At 47.7% G+C, this 17,665-nt stretch overlaps 1 protein-coding gene across 4 annotated transcripts in view; it reads right to left on the bottom strand.

The window, feature by feature from the left end:
- The window catches only part of tbc1d2 (TBC1 domain family, member 2), a 63,456-nt gene that overhangs the window by 17,885 nt on the left and 27,906 nt on the right, over window positions 1-17,665 (bottom strand). For all 4 annotated transcript variants that reach the window (XM_078213960.1, XM_078213958.1, XM_078213961.1 and 1 more), the window contains 3 exons: window positions 12,145-12,525; window positions 7,392-7,502; window positions 3,138-3,322 (listed from right to left, as the gene is read on the bottom strand). In XM_078213960.1, coding sequence (XP_078070086.1) covers window positions 3,138-3,322; window positions 7,392-7,502; window positions 12,145-12,525 — 677 coding nt within the window. The remainder of the gene's footprint in view (window positions 1-3,137; window positions 3,323-7,391; window positions 7,503-12,144; window positions 12,526-17,665) is intronic.

Consider the following 17,665-nt stretch of genomic DNA (forward strand, 5'->3'; position numbering starts at 1 on the left):
CCCTCAACCAATATCTTAAGGAGGCACTTTATCTGGTCATCATCACATTGGATCTTGCTGTGTGCAATCGAGTGGTGTGGAGCAACTATGGGTCAATAACTTGCTTGTTGATTTTACAGTTGTTCACGGGTTAATTGTTGTGATTGAATTTTCCAGTTGTCAATTGTGTTGGTCAGAATCATCTGGTTACGGTGGTATAGTGGTTAGCACTGCTGCCTCACAGCGCCAGGGACCCGGGTTCAATTCTGGCCTTGGGTCAGTGTCTGTGTGGAGTTTGCACATTCTCCCTGTGTCTGCGTGGGTTTCCTCCCACAGTCCAAAGATGTGGGGGTTAGGTGGATTGGCCATGCTAAATGGGGATTAACAGGATAAACATGTGGGGTTAGAGGAATAGGGCCTGGGCGGGATTGTGTTCGGTGGGCCGAATGGCCTCCTTCTGTACTGTAGGGATTCTGTGTTCGTACCCTCGAGGGGAGTATAAAAATGACGACTGTAACGATCGTATCTTTGAGCAGGACTTGGCTTGCTCATTATGTCTCCCTTGCTCATGCCGGGATAAACTTCGATACTCTACATACCACTGTCCCAGGTGCTGCAAAACTCCGCAACGCCATAGTTCCCACAATAGTCACAGCACTTTCAACATACTTTGTTGGCTGTAAGGTGCTTTAGAACACCCTGAGGTCATGAAGCATAATGCAAATCCTTCTTTATTTTTATTTTATTACTTGGTGTCACAAGTAGGTTTACATTAACACTGCAATAAAGTTACTGTGAAAATCCCCTAGTTGCCACACTACGGCGCCTGTTCGGGTACACTGAGGGAGAATTTAGCATGGCCAATGCACCCTAACCAGCACGTCTTTCAGACTGTGGGAGGAAACCGGAGCACCCGGAGGAAACCCACGCAGAGAACGTGCAGACTCCGCACAGACAGTGACCCAACCGGGAATCGAACCCGGGTCCCTGGCGCTGTGAGGCAGCAGTGCTAACCCACTGTGCCACCGTGCTGCCCTTCTTCCTGCAATTGATAATTTCCCCCCCAAATTTTAAGAGTTGAAAGCTGATTCTGTGAACAGGGAGAGACTGTGAGATCAAGGAGTAAATGGAACATTTTACTTAGGAGCAGGCGTAGGCCATTCGGTCTCTTGAGCCTGGACACCCTTGTCTATGAAAAATTGTTCAATAATAAAACAAGGAATGTGTTTAAAATTAATAACCAGCCACTGTCCCAGTTCCTCAGTTTCAGAACCACAGGATACTCCAGTACAGAAGAGGCCTTTCGGCCCATCGAGTCTGCACTGACGCATGAAAGGCCCAGACCTGTCCACCGAATGCCACTTGCCAGCACTTGGCCCATAGCCTTGAATGTTACGATGTGCCAAGTACTCATCCAGGTACTTTTTAAAGGATGTGAGGCATCCCGCCTCCACCACCCTCCCAGGCAGCACATTCCAGACCGTCAGCACTCTGAGTAAAAAAGATTTTCCTCAAATCCCCACTAATCCTCCCACCTCTCACTTTTACCTTGCAAAACTGACCCTTCAGCTAAGGGGGACAGCTGCCCCCTATCCACCCTGTCCATGCCCCTCATAATCTTGAACACCTCAATCAGGTCGCCCCTCAGTCTTCTCTGCTCCAGCAGAGAGCATTTGAGCTTCATCTCAAATAATAATGTTTGGTTTCAAATTAAATACAATTTCATCTCTTTTCCCATTTCCCTCAGCAGGAGAGCATTGGATATTTCTGGAGAAATGGTTCTTATCCAGATTCAGGTTTTTAGGTGTCCAGATCACCAACAACCTGTCCTGGTCCCTCCATGCCGACGCTATAGTTAAGAAAGCCCATCAACGTCTCTACTTTCTCAGAAGACTAAGGAAATTTAGCATGTCACGACTCTCTCCAACTTTTACAGATGCACCATAGAAAGCATTCTTTCCGGTTGTATCACAGCTTGGTATGGGCTCCTGCTCTGCCCAAGACCGCAAGGAACTACAAAAGGTCGTGAATGTAGCCCAATCCATCACGCAAACCAGCCTCCCATCCATTGACTCTGTCTACACTTCCCGCTGCCTCGGCAAAGCAGCCAGCATAATTAAGGACCCCACGCACCCCAGACATTCTCTCTTCCACCTTCTTCCGTCGGGAAAAAGATACAAAAGTCTGAGATCACGTACAGACAGACTCAAGAACAGTTTTTTCCCTGCTGCCGTCAGACTTTTGAATGGACTTACCTTGCATTAAGTTGATCTTTCTCTACACCCTAACTATGACTGTAACACTACATTCTGCACTCTCTCATTTCCTTCTCTATGAACAGTATGTTTTGTCTATAGCACACAAGAAACAACACTTTTCACTGTATGTTAATACATGTGACAAGAATAAATAAAGATCAAATCAAAATTTCCAGTGACTTTTTTAATTCTTTCATGGGATGTGAGGGTCACTGGCAAGGGCAGCATTTGTTGCCCATCGCCAACTGCCCTCGAGAAGGTGATGGGGTGGGCTAGGGCGGGATGCAAGGGGGAAGAGATGCTGGCGTTGTGATAATATAACTGGATTAGTATTCCTGAGGCCCAGGCTAATGATCTGAAGACATGGGTTCAAATCCCACCAGAACGCCAGTGGAACTTAAATTGAATTAAATAATAAATCTGAAGTCAGGCTCAGTAATGGTGACCATGGAAGTATCACCGATTGTTATAAAAACCCATCTGGTTCACTAGTGTCCTTTAAGGAAGGAAATCTGCCGTCCTTACCTGGTCTGGCCTACATGTGACTCCAGAGCCACAGCAATGTGGTTGAATTATGTGGGTTGCGGGTCAACCCACAGCACATGGACTGCAACGATTCAAGAAGGCAATTCACCACCACCTTCTCAAGGGCAACTAGGGATGGGCAATAAATGCTGGCCAGCCAGCGATGTCCCACGAATGAATTAAAAAAATCTTAACTACCCTCTGAAATGGCCCAGCGAGCCACTCAGTTCAAGGGCAATTAGGGATGGGCAATAAATGTTGCCCTTGCCAACGATGCCCACATCTTATGGAAGAATGAACACACACAGACGGTAATCCTTCATAACAAAGGAGAGATATTCCAAATTAAGATGCACCATCTTGTTCTTCACTCACTTGAAAAATCCACCGACTTGGTTGCCAGGTTTAGCTTTGACCTCCCATTTTGACTGGTCAGCAATGATCTCTTTGACCACCTGCTGCTGCGTCTCCTCCTGCTTGCTGGTGTTGTCCTGGAGCTTTCGGATCATCGACAAGTACTTGCTCTCAACCTGACAGCATTTGGCCTCCAAAGCGGCACACTGCAGAGAGAGAAGGAAAAGCTCGAAACATCAAAAGAAAAATAAACAGCTGGCACGCCTGACTTGCCGACAGCTTTAGTTCAGGCAGAAAGTAAACCTTTAGCGCTGGCAGCCTGAGCGACGCAGGGTTTGAATTGAGGAAGTACGGGCAAAATGTTGCCACAGGTTGGAGGGCTAGTGACCAGAGGATGTAGGTTTAAGACATTTGGCAAAATAATCGGGCAGGACAGTGGCACATTGGTTAGCACTGCTACCTCACAGCGCCAGGGACCCGGGTTCGATTCCCAGCTTGGGTCACTGTCTGTGCGGAGTCTGCACGTTCTCCCCGTGTCTTTGTGGGTTTCCTCCGGGTGCTCCGGTTTCCTCCTACAGTCCGAAAGATGCGGGTTAGGTGCATTGGCTGTGCTAAGTCACCCCTTAGTGTTCAAAGATGTGTACATTAGATGGTCGCATCAGCTTTTCCACAAGGACTGGTGTCAGGCTGTTGCAAATCGCTGAGTTATTTGTCACAATAAGGGTGGGTGGAATATCAGAGGGGAAAATTAAGAAGTGCATTCCACGCAGCGTGGAGAGGGTTGCAAACTTTCAAACAATCTGACAATGCGAAGGGCTGTGAGGACCAAGAATAATGCTGCTTTAAACTGTCCTTCAATGTGCAAACAAATGAGGTTATTATCTTTTATAAATACAGGAAATTTGATGTTTAAACAGGAACCATTAATGTAAAAAAAGCATTAAGTTATTTACTAGCTAATTGCCCCAACTATGTGTACAAAAACTTGACACAGGGTGGCACAGTGGTTAGCACTGCTGCCTCACAGCACCAGGGACCCGGGTTCGATTCCCGTCTTGGGTCACTGTCCATGCGGAGTCTGCACCTTCTCCCCGAGTCTACATGGATTTCCTCCGTGTAGTCCGGTTTCCTCCCACAGTCCAAAGATGTGCGGGTTAGGTGGATTGGCTGTGCTAAATTGCCCCTTAGTGTCACAAGATGTGTAGATTAGTGGGGTAAATGCACAGGGTTATGGGATAAGTCCGGGGGTGGGCCTGGGTAAGATGTTCTTTCAGAGAGTCGGCGCAGACTCGATGGGCTGAAAGGCCTCCTTCTGCACTGCAGGGATTCTACGATGTGGAAATAACTTTCTGAGAGTTGCATCAGAAATTCCTTTCATTGACTTCAGTAACTGAGGGAGGTGTGACACAGAGAGGGCTGAAGGAAAATGGATGTGATTTGTGAAAAAAACAATCATTAGATATTCTGACCAGCCATACTGCGTCAGATGCACTCTTCGTGGGATCAGCTTGCATTTTGAATGTATCAGATGCAATGGGAGGAATTTGCTCATTCGCCACCAGGGGGAGAGCATCTCTCACACACACACTTCATTTAGCATAGCTCCCTCTCACACTCTCCCCTCAGAACCCGCTGCAGTTTACTGAACAAGGATCAAGACAAAACTAAGGGAAAAAGTTGAGTTAATTGTTAAATTGGCAGCACAATTTCCCAGAGGAAAAGCTGTAACTAGTGGAGTGCACACAGTAAGGAGTCTAACAACACCAGGTTAAAGTCCAACAGGTTTATTTGGTAGCAAACGCCACTAGCTTTCGGAGCGCTGCTCCATTAGTGGAGTGCCACAGGAATCAGTTCTGGGGTCCCTATTTATTATTGTAACTATTTACAATCTATATCAACGACTTGGATCAGCCATTGCTGATGTAAGTAGGAAAGAAAATTGTGAGGAGGCTACAAAGGAATGTTTATTTTTTTTATTAGTGTCACAAGTAAGGCTTACATTAACACTGCAATGAAGTTACTGTGAAAGTCCCCTAGTCGCCACATTCCAGTGCCTGTTTGGGTACACTGAGGGAGAATTTAGCGTGGCCAGTACACCTAACCAGCATGTCTTTCAGACTGTGGGAGGAAACCGGAGCACCCGGAGGAAACTCATGCAGACACGGGGAGGACGTACAAACTCCACACGAACAGTGACCCAAGCCGGGAATCGAACCCGGGTCCCCGGCGCTGTGAGGCAGCAGTGCTGCCGTGCCGCCCCAGGTTAAGCGAGTGGACAAAAATAGCTGATGAAACGTAATATTGGAAAATGTGATGTTGTCCACTTTGATCAGAAGGATAGGAAAATAGAATATTCTTTAAATGGAGAGAAACTGCAGAATGCTGTGGTACATCTGGGTGACCTTGTGTATGAATCACAAAAAGTTAGCACCCAGGTAAAGGAATTAATTAGGAAGGCAAATGGAATGTTGGGCTTTATTGCTAAAAGGGAAGTCTTGCTGCAACTGTAGAGGGCACTGGTGACACCACAGGCAACGGTAAAGTCACCATATTCAAAGATGGCCATTAGCTGCTCTCTCCCTTTGAGGCAGGGGGGGAGCTGACTGGTGGTGATTTAACCTGAGGGTCAGCACCTCAGGCGAGGGGCAAGGTTGAGGAGGTGGGGCAAGGCCTCAGCCGGTACGGGAATTGAACCTGTGCTGTTGGCATCGCTCTGCATCACAAACCAGCCATCCAGCCAACTGAGCTAAAAGACCCCCAAGAAGTGAACAGAACACCTGACTTGGTCTGAAAGGCTCATCTGGGATTTGAATCTGGGACTTGCCACTTATTTGATGTCTGAATTTACCAAAGCAAGAATCACCCCTTGCCCAACAAGCTGGTGAGAACACAAACCAGTGAGACTACACCTGGACCGCTGTCTACAGTTTTGGTCATCTTACTTAAGGAAGGATATAATTGCATTGTAAGTAGTTCAGAGAATTCTCTTTAGGCTAATTCTGGAGTGGTTGGTTTGTGGTACAGGGAAAGGTTGCACAAGTTGCCACATTGGAGTTTAGAAGAATGAGGTGTGACCTTCCTGAAAGTCATGATGTGGAGATGCCGGCGTTGGACTGGGGTAAACACAGTAAGAAGTTTAACAACACCAGGTTAAAGCCCAACAGGTTTATTTGGTAGCAAAAGCCACACAAGCTTTCGGAGCTCCAAGCCCCTTCTTCAGGTGAGTGGGAATTCTGTTCACAAACGTTTGTGAACAGAATTCCCACTCACCTGAAGAAGGGGCTTGGAGCTCCGAAAGCTTGTGTGGCTTTTGCTACCAAATAAACCTGTTGGACTTTAACCTGGTGTTGTTAAACTTCTTACCTTCCTGAAACACAGAGGAGTCTGAGGGACCCGCACAGGGTGGATGTGAGACAACGATTCCCCTCATGGGAGAATCTAGAACTTGGGGGAGGGGGCACCAATTTAAAAATAAGGGGTCTCCCATTAAGATGGAGATGAAATCACAGAAACCCTACAGTGCAGAAGGAGGCCATTCAGCCCATCGAGTCTGCACCGACAACAGTTTCACCTAGCCCTATCCCCGTAACCCCACATATTTACCCCACTAATCCCTCTAACCTACGCATCCCAGGACACAAAGAGGCAATTTAGCATAGCCAATGTATCTAACCCGCACACCTTTGGACTGTGGGAGGAAACCGGACTACACGGAGGAAACCCACGCAGACAAGGGGAGAATGTGCAAACTCCACACAGACAGTGACCCAAGCCGGGAATCGAACCTGGGTCCCTGGAGCTGTGAGGCAGCAATGCTAACCACTGTGCCACCGTGTCGCCCCGGTATTAGTTCTCTCCGAGGGTTGCTAGTCTTTGGAGTTCTCTTCCCTAGAGAGCAGTGGAAGCTGGGTCGTTGAATATATTCAAAATTGATTCTTTAACCTACAAGACAGTCACGGGTTATGGGAGACAGGCAGAAAAGTGGCCCAATCAGATCAGTCATGATCTTGCCGAATGATGGAGCAGGCTCGAGGGGCCGAATGGCCTACTCCTGATCCTGTTTGTAACGATCCCAGCTCAAATGCTTTATTCATTCTGAAGGATACGGATGTCAGGGTCAAATCCAGCAGCCTGTTCCTCATCACCTCCCTCCCCCTCGAGAAGGTGATGGTGAGTAGCCTTGCTGAGCTGCTACAGTCAGTGTGGTGGAAGTTGTCTTGCGGCACTGTCAGGGAGGGAATCCCGGTCGCAGTGTCTACCATGACCACCCCATACCTTCATATCCAGAGCCTTCTCCCGATCAGCAGTGGCCTGCCAAAGCTTGGTAACCTGGTAGATCTCCGAGTTTAAGAACTTGTTTTGGGTTTTGTAAGCATCTTGATCATCCTGTCAAATAAAGAAGTTCAAACAGGTAAACTTCACAGTAACAATGGTTTAGTGTTTTTAAAAGTGGATTTGAAGAAATGTGACGGTAATTTCAAACATCAAAAACTATGGTTTCTTAAAAGAAAAAGATTTTATAAACCATCGAATAAGCATCGATACAGATTCTCCAACTCTTACACACCTTACGTTTAAACCGGTTCCTGCTGTTTTTTTCCCTCAAATTCACAACTATTTTCAAACTAAACTAAATCTTCTTTCAATAAACCCAATGGTTTGGAATATGCGAGAGAGTGAGGTCCCCATTTGCATTCTGCCTTTCAATAGGTAAAGAATAACAACCTGCATTTATATGGGGGTGGCATGATGGCACAGTGGTTAGCACTGCTGCCTCACAGCGCCAGGGACCCGGGTTCAATTCCCGGCTTGGGTCACTGTCTGCGTGGAGTTTGCACATTCTCCCCGTGTCTGCATGGGTTTCCTCCGGGTGCTCCTGTTTCCTCCCACAGTCCAAAGATGTGCGGGTTGGGTTGATTGGCCATGGTAAATTGCCCCTTGGTATCAGGTAGACTAGCTAGGGTAAATGCATGCGGCTATGGGGATAGGGCCTGGCTGGGACTGTGGTCAGTGCAGACTCGATGGGTTGAATGGCCTCCTTCTGCACTGTAGGATTCTATGATTCTCTGATCTATATAGCAGTGTCTTTCATGTAATAAAACATCCCAAGGCACTTCACAGGGGAGGCTGTGGTGTAGTTGCATTGTCACTGGACTAGTTACCCAGAGACCGAGGTTCAAACCCTACAGGGGCAGATGGTAAAATTTGAATTCAATAAAAATCTGGAATTAAAAGTCAATTAATGATCATGAAACCATTTATCAATTGTCAGAAAAACCCATCTGGTTCACTAATGTCCTTTAGGGAAGGAAATCTGTCATCCTTACCCGGTCTGGCCTACATGTAGGAATGGGCAATAAATGCTGGACCCAGCCAGCGACGCCCACAGCCCATGAACAAACAAAACAAACTGACACTGAGCCACGCCAGGACATGTTAAGGCCACGTTAATGGTCAGAAGCTCAGTCACAGAGGGAGGCATTCCGGAGCATGGGAAAGGAGAGGTTTGGGGAAGTGGGAATTTCAGAGCTTAGCAGCTGAAGATTCAGACACCAAAGCGATGGAAATTGTGGATGCGTGAGGAATCTCCATGGGCTGAAGGTGGTCACAGAGTTAGGAAGAATCAAAGCCACAGCTGGGCTATTGCCACACATATGAAATCGTAGAATCATAGAATCCCTACAGTGCAGAAGGAGGCCATTCGGCCCATTGAACCTGCACCAACCACAATCCCACCCAGGCCCTATCCCCATAACCCTTTACCCTAGCTATTCCCACCTATTCCCCTAAGGGGCAATTTGGCATGGCCAATCCACCTAACCAAAACATCTTTGGACTGTGGGAGGAAATCGGAGCACCTGGAGGAAACCCACGCAGACACGAGGAGAACGTGCAAACTCCACGCAGATCAGTGATCCAAGGCCGGAATTGAACCCGGGTCCCTGACGCTGTGAGGCAGCAGTGCTAATCACTGTGCCACCATGCCGCCCCTTTTTAAAGTTTATTTATTAGTGTCACAAGCAGGCTTACATTCACACTGCAATGAAGTTACTGTGAAAATCCCCTAGTTGCCACACTCTGGCGCCTGTTTGGGTACACTGAGGGAGAAATTGGCCAATTGGAGGAGCTCAGAAATTCTGGTGGGCTGGAAGAGTTGGTGAAGATAAGGAGGATAATGAACTTGGACTCCACCACTTTTACCCATTGTGTTAAATAATCCATCAAATTTTAGCTATGACTGCACAAAGGGTTACTTTCGTTAATCGCTTCACTATTGGTGACCGTGATTCCGCTACCTGGGCCCTAAGTGCCGGAATTTCCTCTCTAAACCTCCTGCATATCACTCTCACCCCTCCTTTGATGCGTTCCTTAAAACTGCCCTTTTGGCCAATCTTTTGGTCCCCAAGTCGCCTCGTTTTAAAAAAATTATTCATTCTTGGGACATGGGCATCGCTGGCTGGCCAGCATTTATTGCCCATCCCTAGTTGCCCTGGGGGCAGGATGGTGGTGAGCTGCCTTCTTGAATCGCTGCAGTCCATGTGCTGTGGGTTGACCCACAATGCCGTTAGGGAAGGAATTCCAGGACTTTGACCCAGCGACTGCGAAGGAACGGCCGATATATTTCCAAGTCAGGATGGTGAGTGGCTTGGAGAGGAACTTGCAGGTGGTGGTGTTCCCATGTATCTGCTGCCCTTGTCCTTCTAGATGGAAGGCTTTGTCTAAGGATCTTTGGCGAATTTCTGCAGTGCACCTTGTAGATGGTACACACTGCTGCTACTGAGTGTCGGTGGTGGAGGAAGTGGATGTTTGTAGATGTGGCGCCAAACAAGCGGGCTGCTTTGTCCTGGATGGAATTGAGCTTCTTGAGTGTTGTTGGAGCTGCACCCATCCAGGCAAGTGGGGAGCATTCCATAACACTCCTGACTTGTGCCTTGTAGATGGTGGACAGGCTTTGGGGAATCAGGAGGTGAATTATTCGCCGCAGTATTCCTAGCCTCTGACCTGCCCTTGTAGCCACTGATATTTTTTTTTAGAAACCCTACAGCACAGAAAGAGGCCATTCGGCCCATCGAGTCTGCACCGACCACAATCCCACCCAGACCCTAACCCCATATCCCTACATATTTACCCACTAACCCCTCTAACCTACGCATCTCATGACACTAAGGGCAATTTTTTAGCATGGCCAATCAAACTAACCCGCACATCTTTGGACTGTGGGAGGAAACCGGAGCAGCTGGAGGAAACCCATGCAGACACGAGGAGAACGTGCAAACTCCACACGGACGGTGACCCAAGCCGGGAATCGAACCCAGGTCCCTGGAGCTGTGAAGCAGCAGTGCTAACCACTGTGCTACCGTGCCAACCCTTATTATGGTTGAGCTTCTGGTCAATGGTAACCCCAAGGACGTTGATAGTGGGGGATTCAGTGATGGTTACACCATTGAATGTCAAGGGGTGGTGGTTGGAGTGTCTTCTATTGGTGATGGTCATTGCCTGGCATTTGTGTGGAGCGAATGTTACTTGCCACTTGTCAGCCCAAGCCTGGACATTGTCCAGATCTTGTTGCATTTGAACATGGACTGCTTCACTATCTGAGGAGTTGCGAATGGCGCTGAACATTGTGCAATCATCAGCGAACATCCCCACTTCTGACCTTATGACGGAGGGAAGGTCATTGATGAAGCAGCTGAAGATTGTTGGGCCTAGGACACTACCCTGAGGGACTCCTGCAGAGATGTCCTGGAGCTGAGCTGACTGACCCTCCACAACCACAACCATCTTCCTATGTACCAGGTATGAACCAGCGGAGAGTTTTCCCCCTGATACCCATTGATTCCAGTTTCGCTAGGGCTCCTTGATGCCACACTTGGTCGAATGCGGCCTTGATGTCAAGGGCTGTCACTCCCACCTCACCTCTGGAATTCAGCTCTTATGTCCATGTTTGAACCAAGGCTGTAATGAGGTCAGGAGCTGAGTGACCCTGGCGAAACCCAAACTGGGTCACTGGGCATTGTGCATCTTGGTGTCAGATTTTGGTGGGTAAATGACTCCTGCCAAGTGCTCCGCAATGTTTTATAATGGGAAACAGTCTGAAAGTGAGAGACAAGCCTCTCAAGAGCAAAGTTAAGAAACACTTCTGCGCATGAGGGTGGTAGAAGTTTGGGAAATCCTCTGCAAACAATACGAGATCTATTGTCCATTTTAAATCCAACACTGAAAGGTTTTGTCAGCCAAAGTTTGTGAAGAGATGTGTGGCAAAGACGGTGTGTGTGGAGTTAGGGGGCTGGTTAGCTACAATCTCATGAAGTGGCAAACAGCCTTCAAGGGGCAAATGGCCTCCTCCTGTCCCTACACAAATATAAGTTTGTGTTGTCATAAGACATAGGAGCAGAATTAGGCCACTCGGCCCATCGAGTCTGCTCTGCCATTCAATCATGGCTGATATTTTTCTCATCCCCATTCTCCTGCCTTTTCCCCATAACCTCTGATCCCCTTATTAATCAAGAACCTATCTATCTCTGTCTTAAAGACACTCAATGACCTGGCCTCCACAGCCTTCTGCGGCAAAGAGTTCCACAGATTCACCACTCTCTGGCTGAAGAAATTCCTCCTCATCTCTGCTTTAAAGGATCGTCCCCTTAGCCTGTGGTTGTGCCCTCTGGTTCTAGTTTTTTCTACTAGTGGACACATCCTCTTCATGTCCACTCTATCCAGGCCTTGCAGTATCCTGTAAGTTTCAATAAAATCCCCCCTCATCCTTCTAAACTCCAACGAGTACAGACCCAGAGTCCTCAACCATTCCTCATACGACAAGCTCTTCATTCCAGGGATCATTCTTGTGAACCTCCTCTGGACCCTTTCCAAGGCCAGCACATCCTTCCTTAGATACGGGGCCCAAAACTGCTCACAATGGTCCAAATGGGGTCTGACCTGAGCCTTATACAGCCTCAGAAGTACATCCCTGCTCTTGGAGTCTAGCCCTCTCGACATGAATGCTAACATTATCATCAGAAAACCAAATTACCTTGAGATGTGCAATTCTGTCCTCCAGTTTTCTCATGGTCTCTGCGGTGAGTTTGTCACAGTTTTCTGGGAGGGAGTTTTCGTTGGCCATCTGTTCGGAGAGTTTCAAGATGACCTCCTGCTTGGCGTGGTTCTTCTCCATCAGCAGCAGGGCATGTTGCTTCAACTCATCGGTCAGATCCGTCTGCAGCCGCAGCCTCAGCTCCAGCTCCTGCTTCTCCTTCTCCAGCAGGCTGATCCGCTTTCCCAGCTCCCCGATCTGCCGGACTTTGTGCCGCACCAGCTCCAGGCGGGTGGAATCATCGGCGGAGAGGTACGAGGCACAGGCTCTCTTCTCCTGCTGTGCCGCCTCGAGGGCCCTGTGCAAGAGCTTGACCAATTCCTGCCACCAATAAAATCGGCAAAGGTCAAACGGTCAACCTAACAATTCATTTTAAAACAAATCTTGCAATCCCACCTCAAAAACTGAAAAAAAACAAAATGATTTAAGTTCTAGAGAGAGTGCAGAGAAGGTCTACTGGGGTGATACATAGAGTCATAAACTCATAGAGATATACAGCACGAAAACAGGCCCTTCGGCCCAAAAACGGTTGATGAAGGAAGGGCCGTGGATGTCGTCTATATGGATTTCAGTAAGGCATTTGACCAAGTACCACATGGCAGGTTGGTTAAGAAGGTTAAGGCTCATGGGATACAAGGAGAAGTGGCTAGATGGGTGGAGAACTGGCTTGGCCATAGGAGACAGAGGGTAGTGGTCGAAGGGTCTTTTTCCGGCTGGAGGTCTGTGACCAGTGGTGTTCCGCAGGGCTCTGTACTGGGACCTCTGCTATTTGTGATATATATAAATGATTTGGAAGAAGGTGTAACTGGTGTTATCAGCAAGTTTGCGGATGACACGAAGATGGCTGGAATTGCGGATAGCGAAGAGCATTGTCGGGCAATACAGCAGGATATAGATAGGCTGGAAAATTGGGCGGAGAGGTGGCAGATGGAGTTTAATCCGGATAAATGCGAAGTGATGCATTTTGGAAGAAATAATGTAGGGAGGAGTTACACAATAAATGGCAGAGTTATCAGGAGTATAGAAACACAGAGGGACCTAGGTGTGCAAGTCCACAAATCCTTGAAGGTGGCAACACAGGTGGAGAAGGTGGTGAAGAAGGCATATGGTATGCTTGCCTTTATAGGACGGGGTATAGAGTATAAAAGCTGGAGTCTGATGATGCAGCTGTATAGAACGCTGGTTAGGCCACATTTGGAGTACTGCGTCCAGTTCTGGTCGCCGCACTACCAGAAGGACGTGGAGGCATTAGAGAGAGTGCAGAGAAGGTTTACCAGGATGTTGCCTGGTATGGAGGGTCTTAGCTATGAGGAGAGATTGGGTAGACTGGGGTTGTTCTCCTTGGAAAGACGGAGAATGAGGGGAGATCTAATAGAGGTGTACAAGATTATGAAGGGTATAGATAGGGCGAACAGTGGGAAGCTTTTTCCCAGGTCGGAGGTGACGATCACGAGGGGTCACGGGCTCAAGCTGAGAGGGACGAAGTATAACTCAGACATCAGAGGGACATTTTTTACACAGAGGGTGGTGGAGGCCTGGAATGCGCTGCCAAGTAGGGTGGTGGAGGCAGGCACGCCGACATCGTTTAAGACTTACCTGGATAGTCACATGAGCAGCCTGGGAATGGAGGGATACAAACGATTGGTCTAGTTGGACCAAGGAGCGGCACAGGCTTGGAGGGCCGAAGGGCCTGTTTCCTGTGCTGTACTGTTCTTTGTTCTTCCATGCCAACCAGGTTTCCTCAACTGAACTAGTTCCATTTGCCCGTGTTTGGCCCATATCCCTCTAAACACAATCAAGGATCCCACGCACCCCGGGCATTCTCTCTTCCACTTTCTTCCGTCGGGAAAAAGATGCAAAAGTCTGAGGTCACAGACCAACCGACTCAAGAACAGCTTCTTCCCTGCTGCCGTCAGACTTTTGAATGGACCTACCTTGTATTAAGTTGATCTTTCTCTACACCCTAGCTATGACTGTAACACTACATTCTGCACTCTCTCCTTTCCTTCTCTATGAACAGTATGCTTTGTCTATATAGTGCGCAAGAAACAATACTTTCACTGTATGCTGATACATGTGACAATAATAAATCAAATCAAAATCAAATTAAACCTTTCCCTCTCTGTGTACCTGTCCAAATGTCTTTTAAATGTTGTAACTGTACCCGTCTCTACCAACTCCTCTGGCCGCTCATCCCAAACACTTCAGCCTGTGTGTGAAAAAGTTGTCCCTCATGTCCCTTTTAAATCTTTCCCCTTACCAGCACTAAAGAATTTTAATTATGTGGAGAGATTCAGGATTTGGAAATGACTGGTACTGCTCTGGACTGGAGTTCCAATTTAAGGCACACAGACCAGTACAGACCAGTTCAGAACAGTTTGTGCCAGTTCAGAACAGTTCGTGCCAGTTCAGAACAGTTCGTGCCAGTTCAGAACAGTTCGTGCCAGTTCAGAACAGTTCGTGCCAGTTCAGAACAGTACCAGTTCAGGCCAGTACCAGTTCCTTCCCCAGGTTCTATTGGATTTTTCTCCTGAATGAGGATCTGGAATTGATTTCCTTCTAGCAGAGAAGGCAGCTGGTCATTAATCTCTGGAACTCTCTCCCCCACTGCTCTCCACAGATAACAACCCTTCGAGGGAAGAAATTCCTTCTCATCCCCATCTTAAATGGAGACCCTTTCATTTGAAACTGTATGCCCGAGTTCCAGGTTCCCCTGTCAGGGGAAACATCCTCCCAGCACCTTGCCAAGACTCTCAGAATCTTATCTGTTTCAAATCACTTGGAATGCCGTGAGTAACAGGAGCAGGTGATATCATAGAATCATAGAATCCCTACAGTCAGAAGGTGGACATTCAGCCCATGTGTAAATGGCTTTTCCATTCCTACCATCTAATAAAACTAGCAAACGCTTGAATCATAGAATCCCTACAGTCAGAAGGTGGACATTTGGCCCATCAAGCCTGCAACGACAACAATCCCAGCCAGGTCCTATCCCCGTAACCTCACGTATTTACCCTTGCTGGTCCCGCTGACACTAATGGCCAATTTAACATGGCCAATCCACCTAACCTGCACATTTTTGGACTGCATGACCCAGGCCGGAAACTTTCCAAAACGCCTCTGGAGGGAGAGAGAGAGACTGAGACTCTGCCTGCCTCCACCTGCTTCTAACAGTAACTCACAGACGGCAGAATTTCCAACTCCAGGGAGAGGGAAAAACAAGAGACACTGCTTTCTGTCTGTAGTCCACACAGCATCTGTGGGAAAAAAACTGTCCCCAGGCAGCACCTGGCGTGTCAATCATGCTCCACCCAGCAATTCCAAAAGGATCATCAAACCCCAGGACACTGCAACAGCCCAGATTAAAAATAAACATGATGTCCATTATATTGCTTCAGGAACAATTAAAGGAGACTGGCTGCAGATAGAATGGTGCCAATAAAATGCTAGGAACTGTGGAGGCCGTGGAGGCTGTGGAGGCCGAGACGTTGAGCGTCTTCAAGACAGAAATTGATAAATTCTTGATTTCTCGAGGAATTAAGGGCTATGGGGAGAGAGCGGGTAAATGGAGTTGAAATCAACCATGATTGAATGGTGGAGTGGACTCGATGGGCCGAATGGCCTTACTTCCGCTCCTATGTCTTATGGTCTTATGGTCTTATGGTCTTAACTGCTTGAAACAGCTGCAAAGAAACATGATTAAAATATCACAGAATCATAGAATCTCTACAGTACAGAAGGAGGTCATTCAGCCCATCGAACCTGCACCGACAGCAACCCCACCCTCTCCCTGTAACCACACATATTTACCCTGCTACTCCCCCAGAAACTAGGGGCAATTTAGCACGGCCAATCAACCTAACCCACACATCTTTGGATTGTGGGAGGAAACCGGAGCCCCCGCAGGAAATCCACGCAGACACGGGGAGAACGTGCCGACTCTGCACAGTGACCCAAGCTAGGAATCGAACCCGGGTCCCTGGCACTGTGAGGCAGCAGTGCTAACCACTGTGCCACCCACAAATATATTTCTTAAAGGTACGATACCGTCAAGCAGGAGTGAGCCACTTATCCTTCAGATTTGCTCCACCTTTCAATAATGACCAACTCTCTACCCCAATTTCCCTTTGCCAATCGCCACCTATCAATCAGTCTTGAACACACTCTGCAGTTGAGGAACCTCCTTAAGCAGGACACATGGCAGACAGCACACTGCGCTGTTTCATGTAGATTTGGGACTGTGATGGTGTAGGGAATGAAAAGTGGTTTCAATATTGCTACCACTTCCACCTCACTCTAGTGACATGATGCATTGGGTAGAAAGTGATGATGTTGTGCAATTGGGGCCGTGATTTGGTATAAAACATCCAACTAAGATAGAGATTGCGACACAGTAGTAATATCACTGGGTTAGTAATCCAGAGGCCCCAGCGAGTGCTCTAGGGACACGGCGGCTGGTAGTTGGTGAAAGTTAAAGTCAATTAATAAAATCTGGAATTGAAGCTCATCGCAATAATGATGACCATAACAATATCACTGATTGTTGTAAAAACCCATCTGGTTCACTAATGCCCTTTAAGAAAGGAAATCATAGAATCCCTACAGTGCAGGAGAAGGCCATTCGGGCCATCAAGTCTGCACCAGACTTGATGGCTAGCTATGACTGTAACACTACATTCTGCACCCTGTCCTTTCCTTCTCTATGAATGGTATGCTTTGTCTGTATAGCGTGCAAGAAACAATACTTTTCACCGTATACTAATATATGTGACAATAATAAATCAAATCAAATTAAACCTTTCCCATCCACGTACCTGTCCAAATGTATTTTATATGCTGTAACTGTACCCGCCTCTCCGACAGAGCATCATACCCAGGCCCACTCCCGTCCTCTATCCATACCCATTTATCCCATTGAACCCCATAACTATCTTGAGACATTAAGGGGCAATTTAGCATGGCCAATCACTTAGCCTGCACAACTTTGGAAACTAAGGAGCAATTTAACATGGCCAATTAACCTAAACCACACATCATTGGACGGTGGGAGGAAACTGGAGCACCCGGAGGAAACCCATGCAGACACAGGGAGAATGTGCAAACTCCACATGGACAGTCACCCAAGGCCGGAATTGAACCTGGGTCCCTGGCGCTGTGAGGCAGCAGTGCTAACCACTGTGTCACCCACAGATTTAGTTATTATGTCAGAGTATTTCATGGGAACTTGCGGAGAGAGAACTGGCTCCACATTTCCTATATTCCAAAGCGACTACATTTTAAATTTTGTCGGTAAAATGATTCGGGGCTCCATATAAAACTAAGGTCTTTCTTTCAATGCCCTTGGAGAACCTGACAAACCATCCAAAGGTGATGGGAAAAGATTGCAGTGGTATGGGCAAAGGGAGGGGCGGCGGGGGGGCAAAGGGAGGGGCGGCGGGGGGGCAAAGGGAGGGGCGGCGGG

This window comes from Mustelus asterias, chromosome 6 (genome assembly GCF_964213995.1).
Source record: "Mustelus asterias chromosome 6, sMusAst1.hap1.1, whole genome shotgun sequence".
NCBI classification, from domain to species: Eukaryota; Metazoa; Chordata; class Chondrichthyes; order Carcharhiniformes; family Triakidae; genus Mustelus; species Mustelus asterias.